This window comes from Fundulus heteroclitus, chromosome 21 (assembly GCF_011125445.2).
Source record: "Fundulus heteroclitus isolate FHET01 chromosome 21, MU-UCD_Fhet_4.1, whole genome shotgun sequence".
Taxonomy (NCBI): domain Eukaryota; kingdom Metazoa; phylum Chordata; class Actinopteri; order Cyprinodontiformes; family Fundulidae; genus Fundulus; species Fundulus heteroclitus.
The window spans coordinates 33,468,602-33,491,759 of NC_046381.1; the positions used below are offsets into that span (position 1 = coordinate 33,468,602).

At 43.1% G+C, this 23,158-nt stretch overlaps 2 protein-coding genes across 3 annotated transcripts in view; one reads left to right on the top strand and one right to left on the bottom strand.

Annotated features, from left to right (window-relative positions):
• Window positions 1-348: 348 nt before the first annotated feature.
• Window positions 349-11,785, top strand: garem (GRB2 associated, regulator of MAPK1). Of its 2 annotated transcripts, none has more exons than XM_021312496.2 (6): window positions 349-735; window positions 1,264-1,404; window positions 1,817-1,947; window positions 4,437-5,621; window positions 8,376-8,530; window positions 8,623-11,785. In XM_021312496.2, exons 1-6 carry the CDS (start codon window positions 594-596, stop codon window positions 9,479-9,481), a joined length of 2,613 nt encoding a protein of 870 aa, XP_021168171.2. In that variant the 5' UTR covers window positions 349-593; the 3' UTR covers window positions 9,482-11,785. The 2 variants fall into 2 exon arrangements, with proteins under 2 accessions (XP_021168171.2, XP_021168172.2); XM_021312497.2 differs by having other exon boundaries at window positions 8,626-11,785.
• A 3,256-nt stretch (window positions 11,786-15,041) lies between these two features.
• The window catches only part of prkdc (protein kinase, DNA-activated, catalytic subunit), a 49,116-nt gene continuing 40,999 nt past the window's right edge, over window positions 15,042-23,158 (bottom strand). The window contains exons 72-86 of the mRNA XM_012855851.3: window positions 22,930-23,113; window positions 21,841-22,001; window positions 21,496-21,707; window positions 21,304-21,391; window positions 21,073-21,216; window positions 19,040-19,247; window positions 18,745-18,812; window positions 18,448-18,668; window positions 17,619-17,711; window positions 17,370-17,453; window positions 17,211-17,282; window positions 16,929-17,130; window positions 16,648-16,836; window positions 15,759-15,898; window positions 15,042-15,525 (exon numbers count right to left, since the gene is read on the bottom strand). Coding sequence (XP_012711305.2) covers window positions 15,321-15,525; window positions 15,759-15,898; window positions 16,648-16,836; window positions 16,929-17,130; window positions 17,211-17,282; window positions 17,370-17,453; window positions 17,619-17,711; window positions 18,448-18,668; window positions 18,745-18,812; window positions 19,040-19,247; window positions 21,073-21,216; window positions 21,304-21,391; window positions 21,496-21,707; window positions 21,841-22,001; window positions 22,930-23,113 — 2,271 coding nt within the window. The 3' untranslated portion in view covers window positions 15,042-15,320. The remainder of the gene's footprint in view (window positions 15,526-15,758; window positions 15,899-16,647; window positions 16,837-16,928; window positions 17,131-17,210; window positions 17,283-17,369; window positions 17,454-17,618; window positions 17,712-18,447; window positions 18,669-18,744; window positions 18,813-19,039; window positions 19,248-21,072; window positions 21,217-21,303; window positions 21,392-21,495; window positions 21,708-21,840; window positions 22,002-22,929; window positions 23,114-23,158) is intronic.

The window sequence follows — 23,158 nt, forward strand, 5'->3', positions numbered from 1 at the left end:
GGGAGACATTCCCACAGCATGATGCTGCCACCACCATGTTTCGCCCATTGTGTTTTAACTCGGCGGCAGCAACCCGGGTTATTTCCAGACAAGTGAGGGATCTCCTCCTGATCTTTTTGATTAACTTTAAAGCACAACACACAACTTCCGGTCTACACCTTTAAAGTAAATTGCCTGTAAATAGCCAAAGTTCTCATTTGATAAACTATTATCCCTTCTACTATTAAAAATAGTGTAAGATAATTTGTTCGATGTTTGTAATGTTTGTAGAGTTATTTTCAAGGATGTTAATCACGCGTCTCCTTTACGTCTAAAGAAACAGCGCTCTTACTTCGAAAGACCAAACGTGCACTTCCGCTAGCCGTCGCTAGCTAAACAAACATGGCTCTGCTACCTTTTCGGACAACGGACCTTGACGATACGTAGGCCAGCAGGACAACGAGGGGGAAACATGCAACGGATGGAAAGGCGTCGTGTTGTTTTTTCTGTGCAACTTTAGCTTAAGGGGAGCGGCGTCTCCTTGTCGTTTTGGCCCGGAGAAGCCCTTCGTGGCCGCCGCGTCTGCAACGCAGCGAGCTCACCCCAGCTGGCTAATGGAAGCTAGCTGCAGCAAAATGGACCTTGGAACTATGCTGTACAACAATTTAAAAGATGTTACTTGGAGCACGACCTCCTTGCCTTTAGACCAGCTCGTCAGTGCTTATAAGCTGCCACAGATAGTCAGACTGGATAACGGTGAGTTAGCCCGGGGGGGCTAGCTTGGCGTTGGCTAGCAGCAAACTGAATGTTATAAACCTGTAGTTAATGCTACACTTTAGTTGATTGTGGTTCTTTTTTTTTTTTCTTTTTTTTTTTTAGTCGTTCTCTATGGTTGTACTCTTAAAGGGGAAAATCTGTTGTGCTCTCATGTGTCCAAAGCATATATGTTAGTGTTAAAGCGTCAGTGTAAGGAATAATTGATCTTTTTTTTTTTTTTTTTTTTTTTTAAACACCATGGAAACAAGCTGCACAGAAATGCAGTGTTCGCATAAAAAAAAGCTTGCAGTGCAAACTGTAGCTACCACAGTTATAATCAATCACCTGTAAACAGATTCAAAAGGAAAGGCGACTGCCTGGGCTTGTGAAATGTTTAACCTTCTGTCTCAGCAGCACCAGTAGAATCATGGTGAAAAAAAAAGGGCCAGACTGGTCTGATCCTAAGAGCCTTTTTTATTTTCCCCACACTGGGGCTTGTGAGCATTTGTCACTCTGTAATGTGTGCAGGTCAGCTCGTGGAAGGGCTCCGAGACAACGACTACCTCTTGGTTCACTCCTGCCGGCAGTGGACCACTATCACTGCTCACAGTCTAGAGGAGGGACACTACGTGATTGGGCCCAAGATAGAGATCCCGGTCCATTATGAAGGTGAGCTCCAGCAGCGAGGATGTCAGCGGCTCTGTGTGGGTCCACCAAGGCCTACGCCCGCTCTCTTCCCACATATTACCTTTTTTGTCCCCTATCTCCTTCCGTTGCGTTGCCATTTGAAGACTAATTTGCATCCGTGTATTTGGAATTTGACTGCAGTGTATCAGGAAATAATGCAATTTAGATAATCCAGTTTGTTATGGTAAAACTGATGCGATTAGGCAACATTTCTCCTCCATAATGCATTTTTGCACAATTCATTATAAGGTCCTGTATCTGTGTCACAAAAACATGTCCCAGGCTTGGGTATCAAAAGCAGGAAAAGTCCATAAACATTTGATGTGTTGATTTTTGCCAATGTCTCATAACTGGCTTGACTTTTTTCTGTTTTGTTTTTGTTTTTCAACTTCAGGTCAGTTCAAGCTTCTGGAGCAGGACAGAGATGTCAAGGAGCCTGTGCAGTACTTCCACAGTGTGGAGGAGGTGGCCAAGGCGTTCCCTGAGAGGGTGTACGTCATGGAGGAAATCACCTTCAACGTTAAGGTACATTCAAGCCGCTCAGCCGACACTGATTAAAGCTGCTTTAAGTGAGACATGAGAGTACAGGTAGACGGTACGGCCTCAACAATATTATCACAGTTTGTGATAATGGTGTTTCTGACGTTATAAAAAAAAGAACCCCCCACCCCCCCCCCCAAAAAAAACAAAACTCATGCATGACTTTGTTCCTACTAGCAGTTTTTATTTATTCAGCAAAAGGTTTTTTAAGCTTAAACTTAAATAACAGACACATTTAAGCTGAGCTCATCGGTCCTATCAGGCATTAAGTTAGACTGCAGTGCCGTAACAGCAAAGAGAAAGAACACATTTAAATCCTGGGATGTTATGGCTATGTTACATACGTAGGCTTGTTCAGTGGTGCTTAGTTTCCACTGATCGCCGCTGTCATATATTTACCTTCAGACCACATGCGCAGCTCTCCCTCTGCCGCAGTGCTTGTTTCTGCCTACAGGGAAACGGGAACGATGCGTTTCTGGGTTTATCCGTGAGCGTTTTCCTGCACGTTTTATAGGAGGCTGTGAGTTGTTTGCCATCTGTCGGCCTTTATTAAAAAGTTGCAACGTTCAGAAAAAAAGTTTCTGGATTGCATTTTTTGTTCTTCCAAATTTCCATTTACAAAACCTGTTCTTTGCTTGCAACAATAACGGAGCGAAATTCTCTCTATAGATGTTTAAATGGGGAGAGAAGTTTTGCTGATGATGCGGTTCTTCTTCTGGGCTTTAAATGCAGCTGGCAGAAGTGAAAGATGCATCGCAGCCAGCAGCTGAGCTGAAGCAGAGCCAGTAGGGTCTTATGGTCTCTAGATGATATCATGATATGTTGTGGTATTTACAAGGAAAGGGTTGTAGTAAAAAAAATTAAATAAATTCCTTACAGTCTCCTTGGCTATATTTCTCATAAAGTCAAAGCCCTACAAACAAAAACACTGCCTTTGAGGAGTAACTCGTTATCAAATAGGCTTATTTAGTACAAGTTGATCTGTGCATTCTTATTATTTTACGGCAACACAATAGTTACAGTCAATTGTATTTCTAAATATAAATATTTATTAATGGTCAATAAATGAATGAATCAAGCCTTCAGCTAAAAAGTTTTGACATTAATCATTTAATTTTTTATGTTATCTAAAACTTGTTAGTTGATTTTGACAGACTTAGGAGAAAATACGGCACAAACACCAACTAAATCTTGTCGTTTTCAACCACGTTGCGCTGAAGATGATCTTTTTTTTAATTCTTTTTTTTTTATTTTTTGCTGTTCTGCTGTTTATGGAAGAATGCAACTATGATGTGGGCTGGGCTGGTTTAGGCGTCCGGCTATCTCCTGGGGTTGCCAGCCTGCTGGGAGTGGCTATAATTGGTGGGAGCATAGTTTTAGCCAGCTGAGCAGCAGTGTGCAGCAGCGCTACACTGCAACGCTCCATACAACGTGAGAAAACTCTTGTCTCTCCTTCGCTTTCTGTGTTTTCTCAATACTAAACTCTTTTTAAACTGCTATAGAACGGTATGAAAGAAAAGACTTCCTGCTTTGAAGCGTACCTTTTCAAAGCCTTTGTACCTTGATGTCGATAACCTGCCCATGCTTAGTGGGAGACTGTGAAGCTGCACAAAGGACAGCATTCCTCTCACGGCTTTTTTATGGGCCTTGGCTCCAACAATAAAAGGGAAACGCGTGTTTGGCGGAAGGCAGACGAGTCCCAATCAGCTCCTAGATGTTTACGATAATGCATACCAGCCTCTTAGTCTCACTCCATCCCTGTGTTTGGTTTACCTTTTCTTTAGGGTAAAGTAAGAAAATCTCTTTTTGTCATTCAGCCGGTTTGTACCGGATGTTTTCTTATAGCACGTACTAAAGATAAGCACGTTTGAAGAACTAGTCACCTTTAGGAATGTGGGCTGTACTGGTTTGCAGCTGCATTCTGTATAGATTTTCAACAAAAGGTTATTAAAAAGACATTTAAACAGTTCTATGAACCACAGTCAGAAATACCTAATGTAACAGAGAACAGGATCCTGGCCTTCTGCTAGAAGTATGCCAACAGCAGCATAATGATTGTAATGGAGCTTTTATCCCTTTCTGTACAGTCATAGCTTTAACATAAACTAAGATTACTACCCTTAAAATGCTCTGGGAGGCTCAGAGGAGGATGTTGCAGCTTTCTAAACCTCTCATTCACAACATTTGAGTGAAATGGAGACACATCTGAAGGGGCATCCTTGTGATTTGGGTCATGGTAACTGAGCTAAAACAGGAAAAGGTGCGTCTGATGTGTCTTTCTTTATGGTGTGTATAAACTGTGTTGATTTGGACCTCTTCATTTCTCAATAAGGGGAGTTTTAAAATGAAAATACCCATAAATGTTTAAACGACGAAGCGGCTTTGTACTGCATGTTTGTTTAAACCCCTTTTCTAGTTTTCTGTCTCCTCTCCCGCTAACAGTTTGTTTTATTGATGCCACGTTTTGCCCTCAGATGGCTTCGGGCGACTCCAACGAAGACACGGAGGTCTACAACATAACACTAAGCACCGGGGACGAGCTGACGCTGATGGGCCAGGCCGAGATCCTTTACGCCAAGACCTCCAAGGAGAAATCGCGGCTCAACACCATTTTCAAGAAGATCGGCAAGCTCAACTCCATCAGCAGGATCGGCCGGGGCAAGATGCCCTGCTTGATCTGCATGAACCACCGCACCAACGAGAGCATCAGCCTGCCCTTCCAGTGCAAAGGCTGGTTCAGCACCTGCAGCCCGCTGGAGCTGCAGATGCAGGACGGCGAGCACACCATCAGGAACATCGTGGAGAAGACGCGGCTCCCGGTGAACGTGGCCGTCCCCGCCGCGCCGCCCCGCAACCAGTACGACCTGCACGTGATCCGCGAGGGCCACCGCTACAAGCTGGTCAACGTGCAGACCAAGACGGTGGTGGTGTGCTGCATCCTGCGGAGCAACAAGATCGTGCCCTTCCACTTCCCCTTCCACGCGGCCATGCCCAGGTTCCTGGTCCCGGAGGAGCTGCTGCAGGGCGAGCTGTGGCTGGAGACCATGGTGCACCGCTGGTTCTCCTTCTGCCAGGAGCAGTTCGACATAGACGGCTACTCGCGGGCCGTGCGGGACGTGCGCGCAGACCGCAGCGACGACGGCAAGAGCCCGAAGAAGAGCAGCGGGAACGGCAGCTGCGGCGGCGGCTCCAACGGCTGCCCGGGCCACAAGCAGGTGCCCAGCTCTCTGACCTACGCCCGAGACGAGCTCACCCAGTCCTTCCACCGCCTCTCCGTGTGCGTGTACGGCAGCAACCTGCACGGCAACAGCGAGGTCAACCTGCAGGGATGCATGACGCTGTGCGGGGACTGGGCCCCCCTGCCCCCCGACGGCAGCCAGGCCGAGCCGGGGGAGAGCGAGCGCCAGTTCCCCGAGCCGGCGGACTGCACGGGCCAGCACGCGTACCTCAACAAGCTGGACGTTCCCTACGAGGAGCTGTGGCTGGATCACCTGAAAGGGCAGAGCGGGAAACCTCCGGGCGACGGCGGGAGAGCCGCGGCCGACGACTGCGCGACGACGGCGGCGGCGCTGTCGTATCCGGTCACGTGTCCTCTCGGCGCCGCGCCCAGTTTAGACGTTCCTCTGACTCCACCGCCTGTCCCGCCTAAGTCTGAAGCTGTGAGTATAACTAAGGATCCGTAATGCTGTAGTTCTTTAGTGTGCCTTCAATGTGTTTCTGCTAGATTGGCTTTATTTCTGCTGTAAAAGCGTACTAGAACCCACCCCGGATCCACAGGCCTTAAGAATGGCTGCTGGATTATTTCAGCACATTGTTATGAGTTCTCCTTTAGTGAAGTGGATGGTTGTATGATCTGCTGGTGCTCACAGTGACTCTGTTTTTGGCTCTAAGGGATCACTCCATGGTGCCTTAGGTATTCATACTCTAACTTTTTAAAGTTTTTCCCCTTACAACCTCAGATACCGTAGTTTTCTGACCATAAGGCGTAAAATCTAAAGGTTTTAAGTGCGCCTTATAGTCCGAAGTATACGGTATTATTGTTGGGATTTTACGTTACAGCCCACCATAAAGCACTGAATCTCTGTGAAGTAAAGACATTTTTTCCCCCCTTTCTTCTAAAAACATACAACCACCTTTTGCAACTACAGGTCTAAGCGCTTTGGGTTGATCTTAACGTTCCTGGCTGCATGTCTAATGCCAGCAGCTGTGTTTACGTGGATGTGAATAATGGGAATAAAGGGCCGGTTGGAAGGTTGTGAACCTATTAAACTCAACCAGAACAATTTCCTGAATGAGAGACGGTGGTTTCTGCTGGCCGTCTATCCAGACAGCGTCCACCCGAACGCTTGTTCCCGTCACGTCATCCGGATTCGTGCAAACCGCTCTGACTGCGCACGTTGACCAACAGACACGCGTTTCTAAGCCTGTAGCGAGCGCCATTACGTCAAAAAACGCTCTTAGAACCCGACCCAGGTCCATTCTGGGCGTCCGGAGGACAGAGCAAACACACTTTTGCCTTTTTTTCTTTATGCATTTGTTTTAGTTTTCTTTGTTGGTCCACTTTTTTTAAATTTAATGAAATTTCAAAAACTAAAAAACTTTAGATTTTCCTCCGGCACAGACAGAAACAGAGCTTGTTCTGTGGTTTTTAGGGAAATATGGCGAAGCTGCTGCAGTCAGAGTGCTTGTATCCTGAACTACGTCTGGTGCACGTATGACACGATCAGATTGGTTCTGTGCTCAGAAACGACGTATTTGGATCATTGTTTCCTTGTTCAACTCGATCAAATAGTTTTCACATGTAAACGTAGCTGTAGTCCTGCTGGAAGGTGAAGTCTTTAGCTTCCTCTGATAGGTTTTCTTCCAGTGTTGTCCTGTCTTTAGCTCCATCCATCTCCCAAAGCCACTCTTCACTTACAGACAAGGCAGGGTTTAATGTTGGGCGCTATCATTCCGCCTTTGGGTACCCTAAATTTCCATTGGGTAACTCCTAGCACATTTATGCCTCTAATCATCAAGCAGATCTACTCTGTAGTGGACGTGTTGGAATCTTAGTCAGCAGAACACCAGTAGCACCAGTATGGACCAATATCTCTCCATCACAGCCCGTCCACGCTGAGATAAACCTGTTTACAGCACGGCAGACACACAGTCCTCTGCTGTACGCCGCTGTTGGACGAGGAACAGTATCCACACGGTTGGCTTTGCCGTCACTGCACAACTACACAATTAATATGTGGCTCAGCACGTTTGCCTGGGAAAATACTCCATCCTCATGGAAATCTCTGTGTAAGGCACTCTGTTGTAAGTGCTGCTATAATTAGCTTCCCTTTTAGTGCACGGTTCATGCGACGCTCCAGAGGAAAGCCGGTTATCTTGTTCCGGGACCCGAAGAGTCGCCCGTCGCCTGCTGCACTTGTCCAGCTCCTCCTTCACCCCGACTCTCAGCCGTCCGACACATTTAACGTCGTCCGGCTGCAGTCGGTTGTGTGGTTTGCTTTGAAATCCTGCACCACTGACCTGATGCAACGGGGAAATGGTGAAACTACCCCACATGTGTCCTTAGCTACCCCACGTTTACCACGTTTAGTGAGGTCATAAGCACCAAACTCACAGTGTCTGGTTGGGACTTTGTGTACGGCGGAGCAAAGCAAAGTTGGTGCATACCTGGAATGGAAAGGATGCAGGGTGACCTTCACCCAGATACCTTCACACTCCCCTTCATTAGTAAATAGTCTGCCGGTGTGCAGTTTGATCAATGCAGCTGCTCTGCAAAGGCCTCAGAGGTTTGTTCGAGAGTTTCAGGGAACAAACCAGAAACACAAAGACCAAGGGACACAGCAGAAATGTCAGAGGTCACGTTGGCAGACCTTTAAAACAGGGTTAGGTTATTAAACATCTCAAGCCCTGTGAACGAGTAGAGCTCGACTGCATACCCACCTACGTAGATCAGAGGAGCAGCCTAGAGGCCCTTGGTGTCTCTGGGGGAGCTGCAGACAATCACTCCTCAGGCAGGAGAATCAGTCAACAGGACAACTTTTAGTGTAAGGCGTCATTTGATAGAAAGATATTGGTAGACCTGCTGGCCCTGAACACACCGCCCTTACAGTAAAACACGGTAATGGCCGCGTCATGCTGATGGCAGGTTTTCTTCACTGCAGACTGGGAAGCTGGTCAAAAATACCAAACATCGTCATCATCCTTTCTCTTCACAGCTATGTACGACTTCATTTTGGTCTGTCACGCCACACTGTCTGTCACACGTTGATTGATGTTTGTGGTTGTTGGGTAAAAACCGTGTGGAAAGGCTGCAGGCACAGTGATACTGGCCCAACTCGGGCAACCTGAAGGGTATCCTGGGCTTGAATAATAATTAACAAAACTGTTTCAAAATGATGCGATGTGCTTTTTAGGTGAAGGAGGAATGTCGCCTTTTGAATGCTCCGCCCATCCCTCCCAGAAGTATGAAGCAGCTGCCGTCTTTGCCCATCCCGTCGAAGCCCCGCCAGCAGGACACTCGCTCTCCGAGTCCAACGCTTTCCTATTATTCTTCTGGTCTCCACAACATGTAAGACTTTAAAAGCCTTTTCATGCGATTGCGTGTCTACTTGTGAAACTGCAAATGAATCTTGGGGATTATTTTTTTTTTCTCCCCATTAGCAGCGGAGGAAGTGAGCAAGAGGGGGCCGACCTACTGGAGCAGAGCCACGTCTGCTACCCCTGCAGCTGGGGTAAATCCAGCAGCATGGAGAAAAGACCCGCCTCGCCCGGCGGAAGCCCGCCGTCCGACGGCGTGTCGTCCCGTTTGTCTTGGCCTAACAACTTCAGCGGGGGAGACTCGCGCTGCCTGGACGAGTTTGTGCCCGCGAGCTGCCGGAGCTACTTCAGCTACCCCAGAAAGAGGACCCCGAGTTCCTCGAAGACGTGCACGTCCAGTCTGGACGACTTTGACCGGCGGGAGCGCGCACGCTGCAGCGGGGAGTTCAGCTCGCAGAAGGGCCCTCTGGACCAGATCTGCACCAAATCTTCAAGCTACAACTCAGAAATGTACAGAAACAAGCCGATAGAGGAATCAAACAGTAAACAGAGCTTATCCTGCCCCATCCTCCCACCAAGAACACCTAAATCCAATGCCATCAAGGCGTGCCCAGACTTCCCCTCGGAGTGTGCCCGTGACGCCCCACAGGGGGCCGTTACTCAAACCGAGCCGGGACAGGACATCTGCTCCCCCTGCAGCTCCGCAGCTCCAAACTGTCGCCCCGTTTCTCCCACGGCGGCTCAGTGGCAGCCGCCTTTAGACTTGTCCGGCATCTCCATCGAAGAGGTGTCCAAGTGTCTGAAGTTCATCGGCCTGCCGGACGACATCGTTTGCCTGTTCGTGTCCGAGAAGATCGACGGCAATCTCCTCCTGCAGCTCACCGAGGAGATCCTGTCCGAAGACTTCCAGCTGAGCAAGCTGCAGGTGAAGAAACTGGTGCAGTTCATGAATGGCTGGAGACCCAAGAGTATGAAACACTAAGTGTGGTCGTGAAGCTAAGAACTCAATGCCTTCAGTATATACGCTATGCACAGAACGCCGCACACCGGCTGGGGATTTTCCTCCGATACGTTGAAGTCATTTCCGTTACTACGTCGTGGGGAACGTACTGCGGCTGGGTGATGTCCTCACGCTCTCCGGCAGCCTGGGACGTCAACCGAGCAAAACAATTTGGCACTTTCACAAAGGCATATTTACGCCAGAATCTTAGTATGTCTCTCTCTCCACGGCCTACGAAAGTCAATGACGCGAAAGAGATTTGAATCCACAAATCAAGCTCAAACGGAGGCAAATGTGATGAAACTAAGGATGCTAGTAAATTGATTACGATTTTTTTAGAGCACAAACTACATGTCTGTCTTAAAAGTAACGCAAAAAGTATATAAAAAAAAACGGTATTTTAACTACATCCAAAAATACACTATACTCTAGTTGAAGGGAAAGTTTTTTTTTTTCAAGAGGTTTTGTTGATTGATTATAAGCACTTTATATCCTACCTGCAATAGCTAACTCTTGCTGTCTTCATTAAATTTACTTTTTCTTTATCAATTCTTCAGTCTATTTTGCTGAAATTGCTCACATACAATAAAAATAAAAGGTCAATGTAGCCAATTTAGTTAGCGTAGGGGTCTGAGGCTGATGAGCTAGCTGGAGAGGAGCTGAGGCCAAAGCAGACTACCATCCGTAAAACAACGGCAATCGTACAACTGTCCCAGCGGGTGTGTGGAGCATACTTTAAGAGCTCTTAAGTCATCTTCATGTTTGCAGTGGGTGGGTATGTACGATCAGTGGCAAAGGAAAGGGTGAGTTGCAGCTGAAGCTTGTGGCTCAGCATGCGGGAGGGTCACTTGGCGACGGTAGCTGTTGAGTAAGAGATGATGCCCGACGAGGTGTCCATTATCAGTAATTAGTGGACGACGCGGAGCATTTCTGTTAATGGACACCTCGAACGGCATTATCACATTTATACAACGGTCACTTTCGAAATAAATATTAAATTAGTTACTAATACTCAAATGTTTTTTTTCCCCTGTTAAAATCATAACTTTTTCACAAGATGCAGCAAAGAGAACCATTTAATATCTCTCGTTCTGACGCCTTGCCAAGGTAACCAATGTGACTGTTGTCGTTACCAGCTAACGTTTGAGCTAGCTAATTTAGAGCAATCAGGCTATTTGACTGAAACTTTTTTTATTGGTTCCCTATAACGCTTTTTAAGGACACCTTCTTTTACTGACTCGGGACATAAAAAGTAAAAAAAACCTGTAAAACCATTTTATGGCTGACAAACTTTATGCTAACAAAAGACAGCTGCTGTTGCCTTGGTGGTCTGGCTGTTAACTCCCTGCTGGTTAACACCTGCTCTGACATAGCTCAACCACTTTTGCAACATTGATAACCTTTGCAGCAAAACTACTCACGTTGGCATTTTTTTATTTTATTTAATTTTTTTCTGCCAATAAGCAGTCAGTCATGCATCTGTTCCCACGTGTTCATGTTGGAAGGGTCTTTCTTTCATAAAAAGACCAATATGAACTGGTATATGGTGAAGCCCCTGTCCTATGCAATACAGAAGTTCAGATAGCGTGACATTCTCCATATATGGTACTCACTTCCTGTTTTTAAGACAGGAGTGGCTACAAAGGCTCTTTTTGTTGTCAAAGTGCGTTTGAAATTATTTCTGCCTTGACAAAACAACAGATTTAAACTTTTATTATTGTTTCTAAAACATTTTGTGTTAAAATGTTTACTTAATTATTGATAATCTATGACTCCGTTTGAGGTTTTATTATATGACAGTGGAAGTCTGCTTTGGGCTTGGCCCCTTTTGGACAAGCTGTGTATAAAAATCTTTGGGTCTTCAGACTCCAGGTCCAACCAATCAGATTTTCTGCTCGTGGTACTTCATTAGAGCTCAAAGCATCAGCCGTGGCATTAGTTAATACGAATGATGAGTGAATAAATGCTAAATGAACAAAACCAGGCTTCAGGAAAGTATTACACGGAAGAACATTTGCTTAAGTGACAAGCGCATAACCCGACCTGAGTTTGTTGTTGTGCCCGACAGAAACACGCTTACCTTATATGCAAACCGTGTTTATGATACCGTGTGAAGGTTACAATGATTTCCACCGACTACATGAGAGTGAGATTGTGCCCTAACTCTGAAACTAACATGACTCTGATCCTCGCCAAACACAAATTATGCACCATGAACTTTGGCAGACTCTAAGTTAATAATGCAGTTGGGTTTAAAGCCTATTGAAGTGTTTTTTTTTTTTTTTTTTTTTTATGCGAGTAAATTTTCTGAAACTGCAACGGTACGTCTGTTTTCTCGTCGCTGTTGTTTGTTCCAAAGTGTCCTCTAATGCAGGAAGTTTCTCAGCGCCTTAACCCAAAGCCCTTAACGATGTTTAGCAGTTTTACTTCTGGCTCCACATGTCGCACTCGGCAGGGAGTTATGTTGTGTTTTTAACCCCCCCCCTCTAAGGGGCATTGAAGCGAAAACCCTAAATTATCTTGCTTCTGTGGGATATTTGCGTGCTTCTGTAACGGTTTCCCGCCTTCGATGTATTTTTTTGCGGGGGATTTCTATGCGACGGATCGACGGTAAGCAGAGTATAGTTGGGAAGTGGAAGGTGAAACGATGCGTTGGTTTTTACGACGTTTATTTTTTCTAAACGAAAATCGGAAAGGTGTGGCACATGCTTGTATTCGGTGCCCCTGAGGCAGTGAATTCCAGTCTGGCCAGCCTTCCTGTCCTTGCTGAAGAAAATGATTCCCACAGCATGATGCAGCCACCGCCATGTTTTGCCATGGTAGTTTTCTGCCTCAGTGTTTATGAATGTCAGCTAAAAAAATGGCATTTTGTTCTAATCTGATGCAAGCACCTTTTTCTTTTTTATGTTTTTTTGTTCTTCCTATAATGACAAAGGTCTGATAGCTTATATTTAATTGTGTGGCCTCTAAAGGAAATTGCAGATTGTTTTTATGGGGAACAGAATAAAAAAACAAATAATTTTCCTTCTACTTAACAATTATGCACTACTTTGTGTTGGTCTAACATGAGATCTCCCCTGCTGAAATTTGTCTTTCCGAGGCTGTAAATATGCAGATCAGTTCAGCATCGAGTCAGGACGGTCGAGCCCTCCTCCTCCCCCCTGAGCCGCTTGTTGCCAAGGGTTGTTACATATTTTACTTTATTTTATTTTTTTTGTCCATGTATTTTTTTAAAGAAGAATAATTACTAATGTTATTTTTACCAAGATTTTGTGTGAATTCCTGTTAATAACTGTAAAATGTGTGTTTTTGTTTTTATTGAAATCATTTTTAATAATGATTTTGACCACGGGGGGGGGGGACTTCAGCAAGAATCAGCCACACTACATATATATATATATATATATATTAAAGGAAATTATTACTAAACCTTGATCGTGGTCTTTTCAGATTTCTGTTAGATTCTGTCCTTGTATCAATATGTGTGTAGAGTCGTCCATTAACGCAGGTGATGTTTTTTATAATAACCCAGGTTCTCTAAGGAGAGCTAGGGAAGGAAGGAACAGCAGCAGTGGAGACTTACACGAGGTTAAGATTCAGCTCCTGGTAGAAATCATGCAACGTTTCTTTAGATTATTTTTATTTTAATACATACAGGACGTATAGTAGAAAACCTTTTAATTTACCAGCTAGACTCCAAAAAGGCCTTCATGACTAGGCGTCTTTGGATTTAAGTCACATTTTCCTCCCGCCAATATTGTGAATTACCAGCCATCACATACAACTTTAACCAGTATTTTCAAAAATTATGTCTTTTATGTTTTTCTTTTTACAATTGTTTTCTTTACAGTAATTGCATCGATAATGTGAAAAAGCATTTACCATTTAAAAAAACAACAACTCGACTTTCTGGAGCTTTTTATACGTCGCTAAAGGAATAACGAGACTTCAGGTTAGTTTTAGAAATGTGTTGCAGGTCACGTCTTACGAAGATTACCAGGAACGAGAATGTGTCGATAGTTCTGCTTTCCTGGGGATTTACAGCTGCCGCTTCCTGCCTTACATAATCCAGCCCGGCTCTTGATGCTTCGTATATCAGAAGAGTTCTGCTTTTCTTCTTTAAAACATGTTACTGAGCATGTTTAATGGTTCTAATCATAGTCTTATCCCATGTACAGATGCTTTGTCTGAAGGCACAGGTGAGGCCAGTGGCGTTATAATCCTGGTAGCAAAACCAGAAAACAACCTTTAGAGGCCACGGCCTCATGATGCAACTCTAGATGGTTGTGTCACATCTAGAGTTGCACCATTTCTTTAGACAATAATGAGTAATGAGTTCCAGCACCAAGCTATATATATATATACACACCAATCAGTCACTCTCATTTAGAAATTTATCAGTCTGAAGTAAATTATTTCCTGTTGAAAATTTTCTGTCACACATTTTAAAAGACAAAAGGATCGTTTATTTTTTTTTTAGAATTAAAATATTGTCAAGCTCATACATAGTTTAAGATAAGAAAATCAACATGAGGTACTAATGCTAATTAGTAGTTATTTATCAGATCCTGAATGCATTTACACAGTCATATTCAGTAAATTAGATTACCAAAAAGTCAGTTGGTTTCAGTAACTTGGTTAACAGGGTTAAATCAGAGGCCAGACTTTCACTCAGTCTTTCTGAAGATCTCGACACCTGTCCAGGAGTCATGTTTAACAGAACAAAATCCATTAAACCATAATCTTTTGAACAATCATATTTTTTTCTGCTTGATATGAAAGATCTAAAAAAAAAAGTTTCTTTTTAGACCCGTGTGTATTTAACTTATTTGAGCGATCACACTACCTGTTGGAGAATCACAACTAAACTCTGAGGTAAAGGATAAGTGGTCCTTCAATACAATATTTTATAGTGATTTTGTAGTGGGGGTAATTAGCTTCATCGTTCTAAAATTAGTATAAAAAGATTTGTATAGATTGATAATTTAAACAGACCTGTTTTCTGCTTCTAACCTAACGGCAAATGTTTCTTTTCTTTGGACAATGCCCAGAATATTACAAATGTCAGCCCAGCTGTCTCTTTTTTTTGTCCTTCCACATCCCATATCTTTTTTTTTTTCTTTTTTAACAAAGCATGGGTTTAATATGTATTTATATGTGGTGATAAATTTATTTTTCAAACTTCCCAAATGTTCTCTAATAAACCAGGGAGGCATTGGTGGAACGGCTGTATTTCTACACGCAGGGGGACTCATTTACTAATTCATTTATGGATGGACTTTATTTTAGGGAATTAAGCTGGATGAATACGATGCACGTCTTTGTGAAATGTTAAAAACCATGCATCCTTTCCTTACCACTTCTCAGCTTATTTTCTGTAGGTCTATCACATAACATACGTAGTAGTAGAGTGACAAACGTGGAAGATGTCAAGGGGTGTGAATACTTTTCTTAGGCACTTTAAATAATCAAAGGATAAAAAAAAAAAAAATATGATTCTAATTTCTGAATATCACAGCTAAAATCAGCCCCACACGCCGACGACTTAGTAACATTTTATTTGAATCTAGACGCTTACAGCAATCTTACAGGATCACAACTCCAGGTTTACATTTGGTTTGATTTTGTTAATTTCTGTTAAAATGCAGCAATTTTTCCGTTTCTCAGTTCATGAAAGTTAATTTCCACAAGACAGTAGCCATTCAACATGTTTTAACCTTAAAAACGCGCTCACATCCAACATAGCAACAAGTTGGTCCCCCCCAACAATTACAACCATTTCATCCAACAACAAGTATCAAGAACAAACAGGCGATTGACATCACATCCATGGCTCCCAGCCCACGTAAACTCTGCTGAGCACATTTGGGTCCATGGCCTGGTCGAGCAGACAGTCCACCTGCTGCTCCACAGACAGGCCTGCAGCGGGATGCTTGGCCCGGATGTTGTGCTCCGCAGATCCCAAAGCCACCCCCTGCATCCCTGGGAAGGCAGCGTCCTTCTCGAAGCCCAGCTTCAGCTCCTCGCTGTTGGAAGAGACAAATCGTGAGACACGGGTAATATCTTTGCAGGGTAAGTAGGAGTCATGGTGGAAGCTGTATAAAAACCATTATTAGAAAAGCAGGATTAAATGACATGCAGTGCATTCCAGATTAGGGCACCGCATCTACTCATAATATGGAATAAAAAAACCTTGGCCTTCAATTTATACCCCCTAACTTCACTGTAAATCCCCAAATATACAATGAGGTGCAGGTACCTGGTTATTGTGGCAGGATTAGCGCCCTCTAGTTTCCTTCTGGCGAACTTCACCTTCTGCAGGGGGAACCAGTTGATTTCTTTGGTGTTGATGCTCTCGGTCCACGTGCCTCCTTTTTTCAGTTGTTTCATCTCGAAGTTCTGCGTAAAAGCAAAGGGGGAAAAAACAAGATTATTTTTAACGTATTTGTAACATCCCTGAAACTAATTCAGACAAATTAGGACCATGAAGTCCCCAACGCAACCATCAGATTCTGAAGCTTACAGATTTATATGGAAATAAGAGGTTGTGCAGAATAGCCCAATGGCTTTGAGACATTCACAAGAGATTTTAATTGGATTTTATTTTATGACTGTCTTAATTTTTACACTTAATAAAAATCGTTTTATGAATTTATTTATTTTTTTACTTTTTGTTTTTTACTAATTACACAGAACAGCACCCCAGCTCCACCCACCCCAGCATGGAGATCTATTTTAAAAAGTACAATAAGGAGCTGTAAACATTTCTGAAATTATTTCATTACATTTAGGATTAATCAAGCTCTTTCTCCAGCATGTCCCACTGTTGAGCTAGATGTTTGCTAATATCCTGTGTTGTAGAAAAAGCAGATACATTATAATTTTAATACTAATTCAATAAAAATCATAATGGAATGGGGGAAAGTTCACAGAAAAACAAACTAAAAAGTCACTTTCTGTTGAGTGGGATGGTCACAGAGTTACATCTGGATGTAACAGATTAGATAATGAATAATAAGGTATATCTCAAAGTCAAGATATGAAACTTGAGGAGAGGCCAGATACTATAACCTCCTATTCTACACAGAGCAATGGATCCATGATGGAGAAACGTGATCATTGGGAACCTGAGCAGTCCTTCTGGTTACCTTCCAGTCCAGCGAGGGCTCCTTTACGAACACATCCATGGTGTTTAGCAGCAGGTCCGGCTCGGCCCTGTAGGCTCGCAGAGAGTGGACCATGGTGCTCTGGATCAAACCGGACTCCTTCAACGGCTTCATCAGATTCACAAACTGCTGAGTCAGTCGGAAGGGCATGAGCTCCGGCACAGGGAGGAACTGGAGGGAGGCATGACAATCCACGGTGTGAGCAGACCTCATCAGACCTGGAACCATAGCACGTTTAAGGGCTTTTAGGGCATTAGGCACACCTGTGTGGCTGATCCAAAGGCGTGGCCGAAGTCGATGCCGATCATGCCTCCAGTTTCCATGTTGATCATGAAGTTGGAAAGGTGGCGGTCTCCGATTCCCAGAACCCAGTGGCTCACGCACAGCAAAGCGTGGGAGCTGGTGAAGTGGGACCGCAGGGAGAGGAACGCCTCGGGACCGTTGCACATCTTCAGGAAAGCTCTCCTGAGAGCAAAACATAAGAGAGAGCGACCTCCGAGAGGCAAACACTAATCGCTACATTTATTTTGAAGTATCGGACATACTTGAGCAGATCACTGGGCACGTGCTGCAAGATTTTCAGGAAATTGCTGACTGCATCGGCCCGTTTTGCTTTCCTAGTAAAGACAACCATGGAGGTAAAGTTGGGATGAATATTTCCCATCACATACAACAGAGATACGCAGCCCATTCACCCAGCTTACTTGTAAGACAGTCCATACAGGTGGATATCAGATGAAGAACCTTCTTTAAAGGTGGCGAGCCATTTTCTATAAAGGTCAGTACATCTGAAACAGAAAGAGAATATTCTGAAATAGAGAAATCAATGCAGTGTGCAACAGTACTGGAATAAGACCTGATTTATTTAATAATATCAGCTTTCAAATCTCAGAGAGGTTTCGTTAGCGTCGCAGATGAAAGGCTAAGTGTCGGTAAAACAATACGTAGCGTACTTTCCTGTCGTTTGGCTCTCCTCTGGCGTCAGGGTGTTGCAGATGAACTCTTTCAGAGTGCATGTATTTTCCATCCACTCAATTAGACCAATTCTGGAAAGCAAAGATAAGCAACTTATTGTCGTTTTATCCTTCAACACTGAATCGTTTTTTTTTACCCCTTATTTATTTCAGTGGAGTTATTGAACCAAAGGTCAGTGACTGGCAAAGGGATTCAAACCACTTTAACTTTTACACGTTTTGTCACGCTGTAGCCGCAAACGTCAACGTATTTTATTGGGACCACAGATTCTCAGTTGGATCTAGACCCAGACTTCATTTGGGCCATTCTAAAAAAAAAACAATATGCTTTGATCTAACCCAGTCTATTGTAGTCATCTGCTGTTGTCCACAGCCTCACACAGGTTATTTGTGTATAGGTCTTTTTAGCTCCATCCTTACCATCAGCTCTGACTAGCTTTCTTGTCTCTGCTCAAGATAAAATAGCCTCACGACATGATGCAGCCACCACCAGGTTTCACATTTAGATGATTCAGAGTTTGTTCAACACAAAGTAGGCCAAAAAATTCTATTTAGATCGGTCCAGGGCACCTTCGTCTACACTGTTAATGGAACCCAAACTCAAATGACGTTGAAATGTCACAGAATTTAAAAAATGCCACAAAATAGTAATATGTTCTTGTATATACTCTATGAGGCAATTAAGTTGGCAAAGGGAGAACGTCGTTAAAGCTTGATGGGGTGTCACCATATCCCTCTATAAGTCTATATAGTAGGTGTTAATGTAGACTAAAAGGTAAAAGGAGTGAAGAAGAGACAGGTCCAGTACCTGGTGGTTATGGGAATGACTTGATAAGTGCGGAGCTGCAACCCTCTGCGCGTGCAGGAGGTGTCGTGGCTCAACACAATGTTCATTACGGCAAAAAGCTGCTCGATGCGCTGGTCCTGCCGCAGGTCCTCCCCACCTTTCACCAGAAACGGGTGGTCCCGTTCATCGTCCCCTCGGATGACCAGACGTTTGGGACGACGCATGGAAGACATCACCTTTACCTGCGAGGCATATGCTGAACCCAGGTTAATACAACAGCTGTGTTCTCTTTTAAAGTGGATGTGCACAACTGCCTACCCTTTCATCAAAGCCAGTTATTTTTGCATGATACTCTGGTAATGGTTTAGATCGCCCATCATATTGTCCTGCAAAGAGGAAATAAAACAGCTTTACATTTAAAAAGTATCCCTTTTCACATCTGAAACATTAGAATTGTGATAACTGCAGGGCATATGATACAATGATACCATATTATATATTATAACTACATTAATTAAACACATTTCCTTTTTATTAAATTTAAGACAGAAAATGACCCAACACTCTTCATGCTGAGTTTTTTATAAGGATGATTGTGATCTAGTTGAGTGACCTGGAATCTCCAGCTCGTTGCTGAATGGATCGGCTTTAAATCCACTCAACCAGGGTGAGTACTCCTTCAGATTCCCCGGTTCCTTCTGAAATCCACGCATGGAGTCTGCCAGATTATTCACCTCTTGCAGAAACTTTTTGTCTTTCCTCTTCTCAAAAACATTGTTACCGTTACGTCCCAAGAGTTTCTCCACATTTTTGGAGAATTTCTGCAAGAACAGAACAGAGTCCAAGGTGACCCTCTCGTTTGATACCTCCGAGTCTAATCAGCAAAATGCAGTGAAAGGTTTTTCAAACACCTCAAAAAGGCATGTAACAATTGCAGTCAACTACAATGGAGTGAAAATTAACTGGACGTTTTTCAAAGTGGCGTGTTGTAAGGACGTAAACATGCAAGAGTTGAGTTGTACCAATTTTTTTATGTTTATATGAAACAAATGAAGGGCATGTAATTCTGCCAGACTAAAAACTCAAGCAAACGCAAAGCATCTAGTATTTCAATAATTTCTGCGTTAATATATTTAACGTCATCCATTAAACCATATGCACTTTTCTTATGCTACATAGCTTCCCTACAGGGTGCTGAGTAGAAGTAAAATAAAGAATTAGAAATTAGTATGATGAGAACTTCATGTAGTTGAATAACAGGAAATATATCAAACTTCTGCTCACTTCAATACACTATTGATTTTTCTCCAGAGACGGAATATTAAAAAAATTATTTCCAACTTGAGGTACTACCTACTGTAGCGAAATGGACTTTTAGGTCAGTAAAGGGATTCTCTGCTCATTTGCAGTCCATTTAAATGGACTAGCTGAGTTACAGCTGTAGCAATTTCTGTGTTGAGAAATATTAAAGCACATAGACGGTAAAAATTTAATTGGCATGAATCCTAAGATAAAATATCCAATAAATACTTCATTGCCAAATATATTTTGTACTTTTGTATTTACTATTTTGTTAATTTTTGGTGTAAAAAAGTCTTTTGTCTATTTTCTTACTAGCATCACAGCTAGCATAGCTAGTACTTGCTAGCTAGCTGTTCCTGCTAGCTAGCACAAGCTATTTAAAAAAAAAAAAACACACAAGAAATTATATAACATATTATTATTATGAATGAATTACAATCAACTAGAAATTATGTTATGAGCAGTTTGTGTAAATAACAAATAATTAGCATGTAGGATGGACGGCATGGAAAACATGCAATACAAAACATCATAACAATTTTAAACCCAATTTCCCTGCATAAAATCATAACTCGTAAAGAAAAAAACATTCCTTAACAGATTTAAATCAATCTGATTTAAGATCTCAGTTTGTATCAAAAATAACTGAAATTTAATAGCGTTCTGCACTTGCCTAAAACAGAGAAGTTTATTATTTTATTGAGTTGGGGGAAAACAAGAACAAAGTTTGTTCTGGCTAGGACATTTCAGAATCCAGAATTAGTTTCAATTGCCAGGCTGCTTCATTCAACAAGGGATTTTACTTTGGTTCCACTTTTCTCTCAGTGAAGAGATTTTAAGTACAATATACAAAAAAGTTCAATAATTATTTTTTTTTATAAATATGTATACATTTTAGTGAAAAAAGACATGACTGGTATAAATGTGCATGGTATTAATCTGGGCACTCTTAATTGTTAAGTGCTCATCAGAGTGACAGCATGGGGATGACACATTTTCTGTGTTGTCTGGTTTTTGCAAGTAAAGCTTTGTAGTACCAACCTGAAGATAAAACTGTAAGCAGCATGTGTGCAGGATGTGTGGGGTCTGTGGAGATGTAAGCTGTGATTTTGTTGTAATGTATTGCCATTCATTTGGTTTTAATTTTGTTCAGTGTCCTTGAGTGTTATGAAAGGCGCTTTTAAAAAAATGCATTAATATTATTATTAACTGCAAAAATGCAAAACAAATTAGGAATTCTGACTATTATAATTAGAAACTGCACTTTTGAAATTTTTATTTTGAAAAAATTTAAATACGCATTTGTTATGTAGAATATAAATTGCAGTAAAGTAAGGTACAAACTTGTATAAATTTCTTGCGAAACACTCCGTGGCCCTTGGTGTTTGGATCTAAGAGCAAGGAGTGTATCTCCTCATACATGTCACCCATCTGCTTCTTGCTGAAGGTAGGCTTCTCCATTTCATTTTTCACACTTTCCCACCAGTCCTGTGAAAGGCAGGCGAAACAGTGTCAGGCCAAAGAAAACACACAAAAATAAAGCTGTAGTTTGATTTTTATGGCACGGAAAATAACCTTAAAGATCATTTCAGGATTTGACAGCTGCTGCAGGGCATCCACAAAGTTCTTCACAGCGCCTCCTTTATCTAGTAAGCTCCTGAGCCTATTGACACATAAACATTCACAAAAAATTATACATAAAAAAAAAGAAAAAGTAAAACAATGAAAAATTGCTCTTTGAAAACAAATTAAACGTAAGAAGTCAACCTGTTGACAAATTCCCGCTGCTGGTGTCCAGTTGCCGACTCCTCAAAGCGGTAACTCTCACCGCTGATCATGAGAGGGTAGACCAGCGCTTGAGGGTAGCACTTCGCTACCTGCTCAACGCAGTGCTGCACAGCTACAGCCTCAGGCTTGTCCAGCAGAGCAACCATCTGGCTGATCCAGCTGATCAGGATCCAGCAGGGAACCGACATCATCTGAACACAAACAGAGCGATGGATCCACTGGGCTCTCATTCTTTTAAAATACTTGCCTAATTTACACAATTAGGTTTTTAGCGCCTACATCTGAAGGCCAGTTTACATACACGGTGTGAACGGGTAAACGCACCTCTTTGGTCATGAGGTCCAGCGTTTCGGAGGGATACAGCTCGATGATCTGCAGCAGACGCGGAAACTTGAGGCGAGCCTCCTCGGAGTTCATCTTCAGTGCGTTCAGCATGCTCTGCACTACATGCACAGGCAGGGCCAGGAGCTCTGGGAATTGACTGACTGTATTCAAATGCATGAGAAGAAGAAATGACCACCTTGGAAAATACTGTGACAATTTATAACAAACGAGCATCGTCTCAGTTACCCAGAAGGGGGAAAAATCCACACACATCAAATAATTAAATATCTGTCTTGCATATTTACAGTGTCTTGCCAAAGTATTCATAACACTTAAAGTATTTGGGATTTAATGTGATAAATCAACACAAAGAGGTGCCAGATTGCAGGGTGGATATGAAACAATACATAAAATAAACCAACATCTGCTCGTCTCTTTGTCTCTCCTAGCTGTGCACATCTAGGGACTAACATGTTTGACTGTCTTGCAGAATAGCTGAATATCAGACCAATATGATCTGTGGGCATAAATATTTAAGTCTTGCAGCAAATTCTTGATTGGGTTTGGTCTGGACTTTGACTAGGCCTTTTAAACACATCAAAATGCTCTGCTCTAATCCATTCCTTTGTAACTCTGGTTGCATGTTCAGGATTGTTGTCCTGCTGGAAGGCAAACCTCGGTCCTAGAACCAAAGTCTTCTGGATTTCTTCCAGCATTTCCGTCGCTGTTGACACAAAGCGTCCCCGCAGCATGATGCTGCCTACACCATGTTGTATGATAGGGATGCTGTGTCAGGGTGATGTGCAGTATCATTTTTCCTGTAGCCCAAAACGTTCAGCTGTATTTCTGAGATTAAACACTAACCAGATGCGCTCATTAGATTGGACAACAAAACACATGCAGACTGAATTTACAATGGAGTTGCCTTCTGAAGGCAATTAGGTGTGCAGAATTTAGCTTAAGAGGTATCAGAGTAAAGGGGGTTGATCATCACACACACTCCTGATCACGGCTTAAACCAGATGAAACAGGAAATGCTTTAGCAGGGCCCTGTAAATGTGCGGCGTTGATACTAAGTCGGTCAGTCACCGGTGTCGTTCTGCTCGACGTCTCGCAGCAGCTTGTCGCAGAAGTTGGCCAAAGCCATGTACGTCTCTGTGATGCTGCTGCTCTCCACGAAGTCCTGAGCAAAAGACTGCCGCTCCTCGTCGGCCTTCCTGCTCGCCTCACACAGCAGCCGCAGCGCACGCAGCTGCAGTCCCACCTCCGCTTCCTGCAGGCATGGAGGGCATAACGTTAGATGCTTTTCAACTTCATC

Coding starts and splice junctions, on each gene's coding strand:
- garem (XM_021312496.2), top strand. CDS start 594: ATGGAAGCTAGCTGCAGCAAAATGGACCTTGGAACTATGCTGTACAAC. Junction 1,405..1,816: donor GATCCCGGTCCATTATGAAG/GTGAGCTCCAGC, acceptor TTTCAACTTCAG/GTCAGTTCAAGCTTCTGGAG. Junction 8,531..8,622: donor TCTTCTGGTCTCCACAACAT/GTAAGACTTTAA, acceptor TCTCCCCATTAG/CAGCGGAGGAAGTGAGCAAG.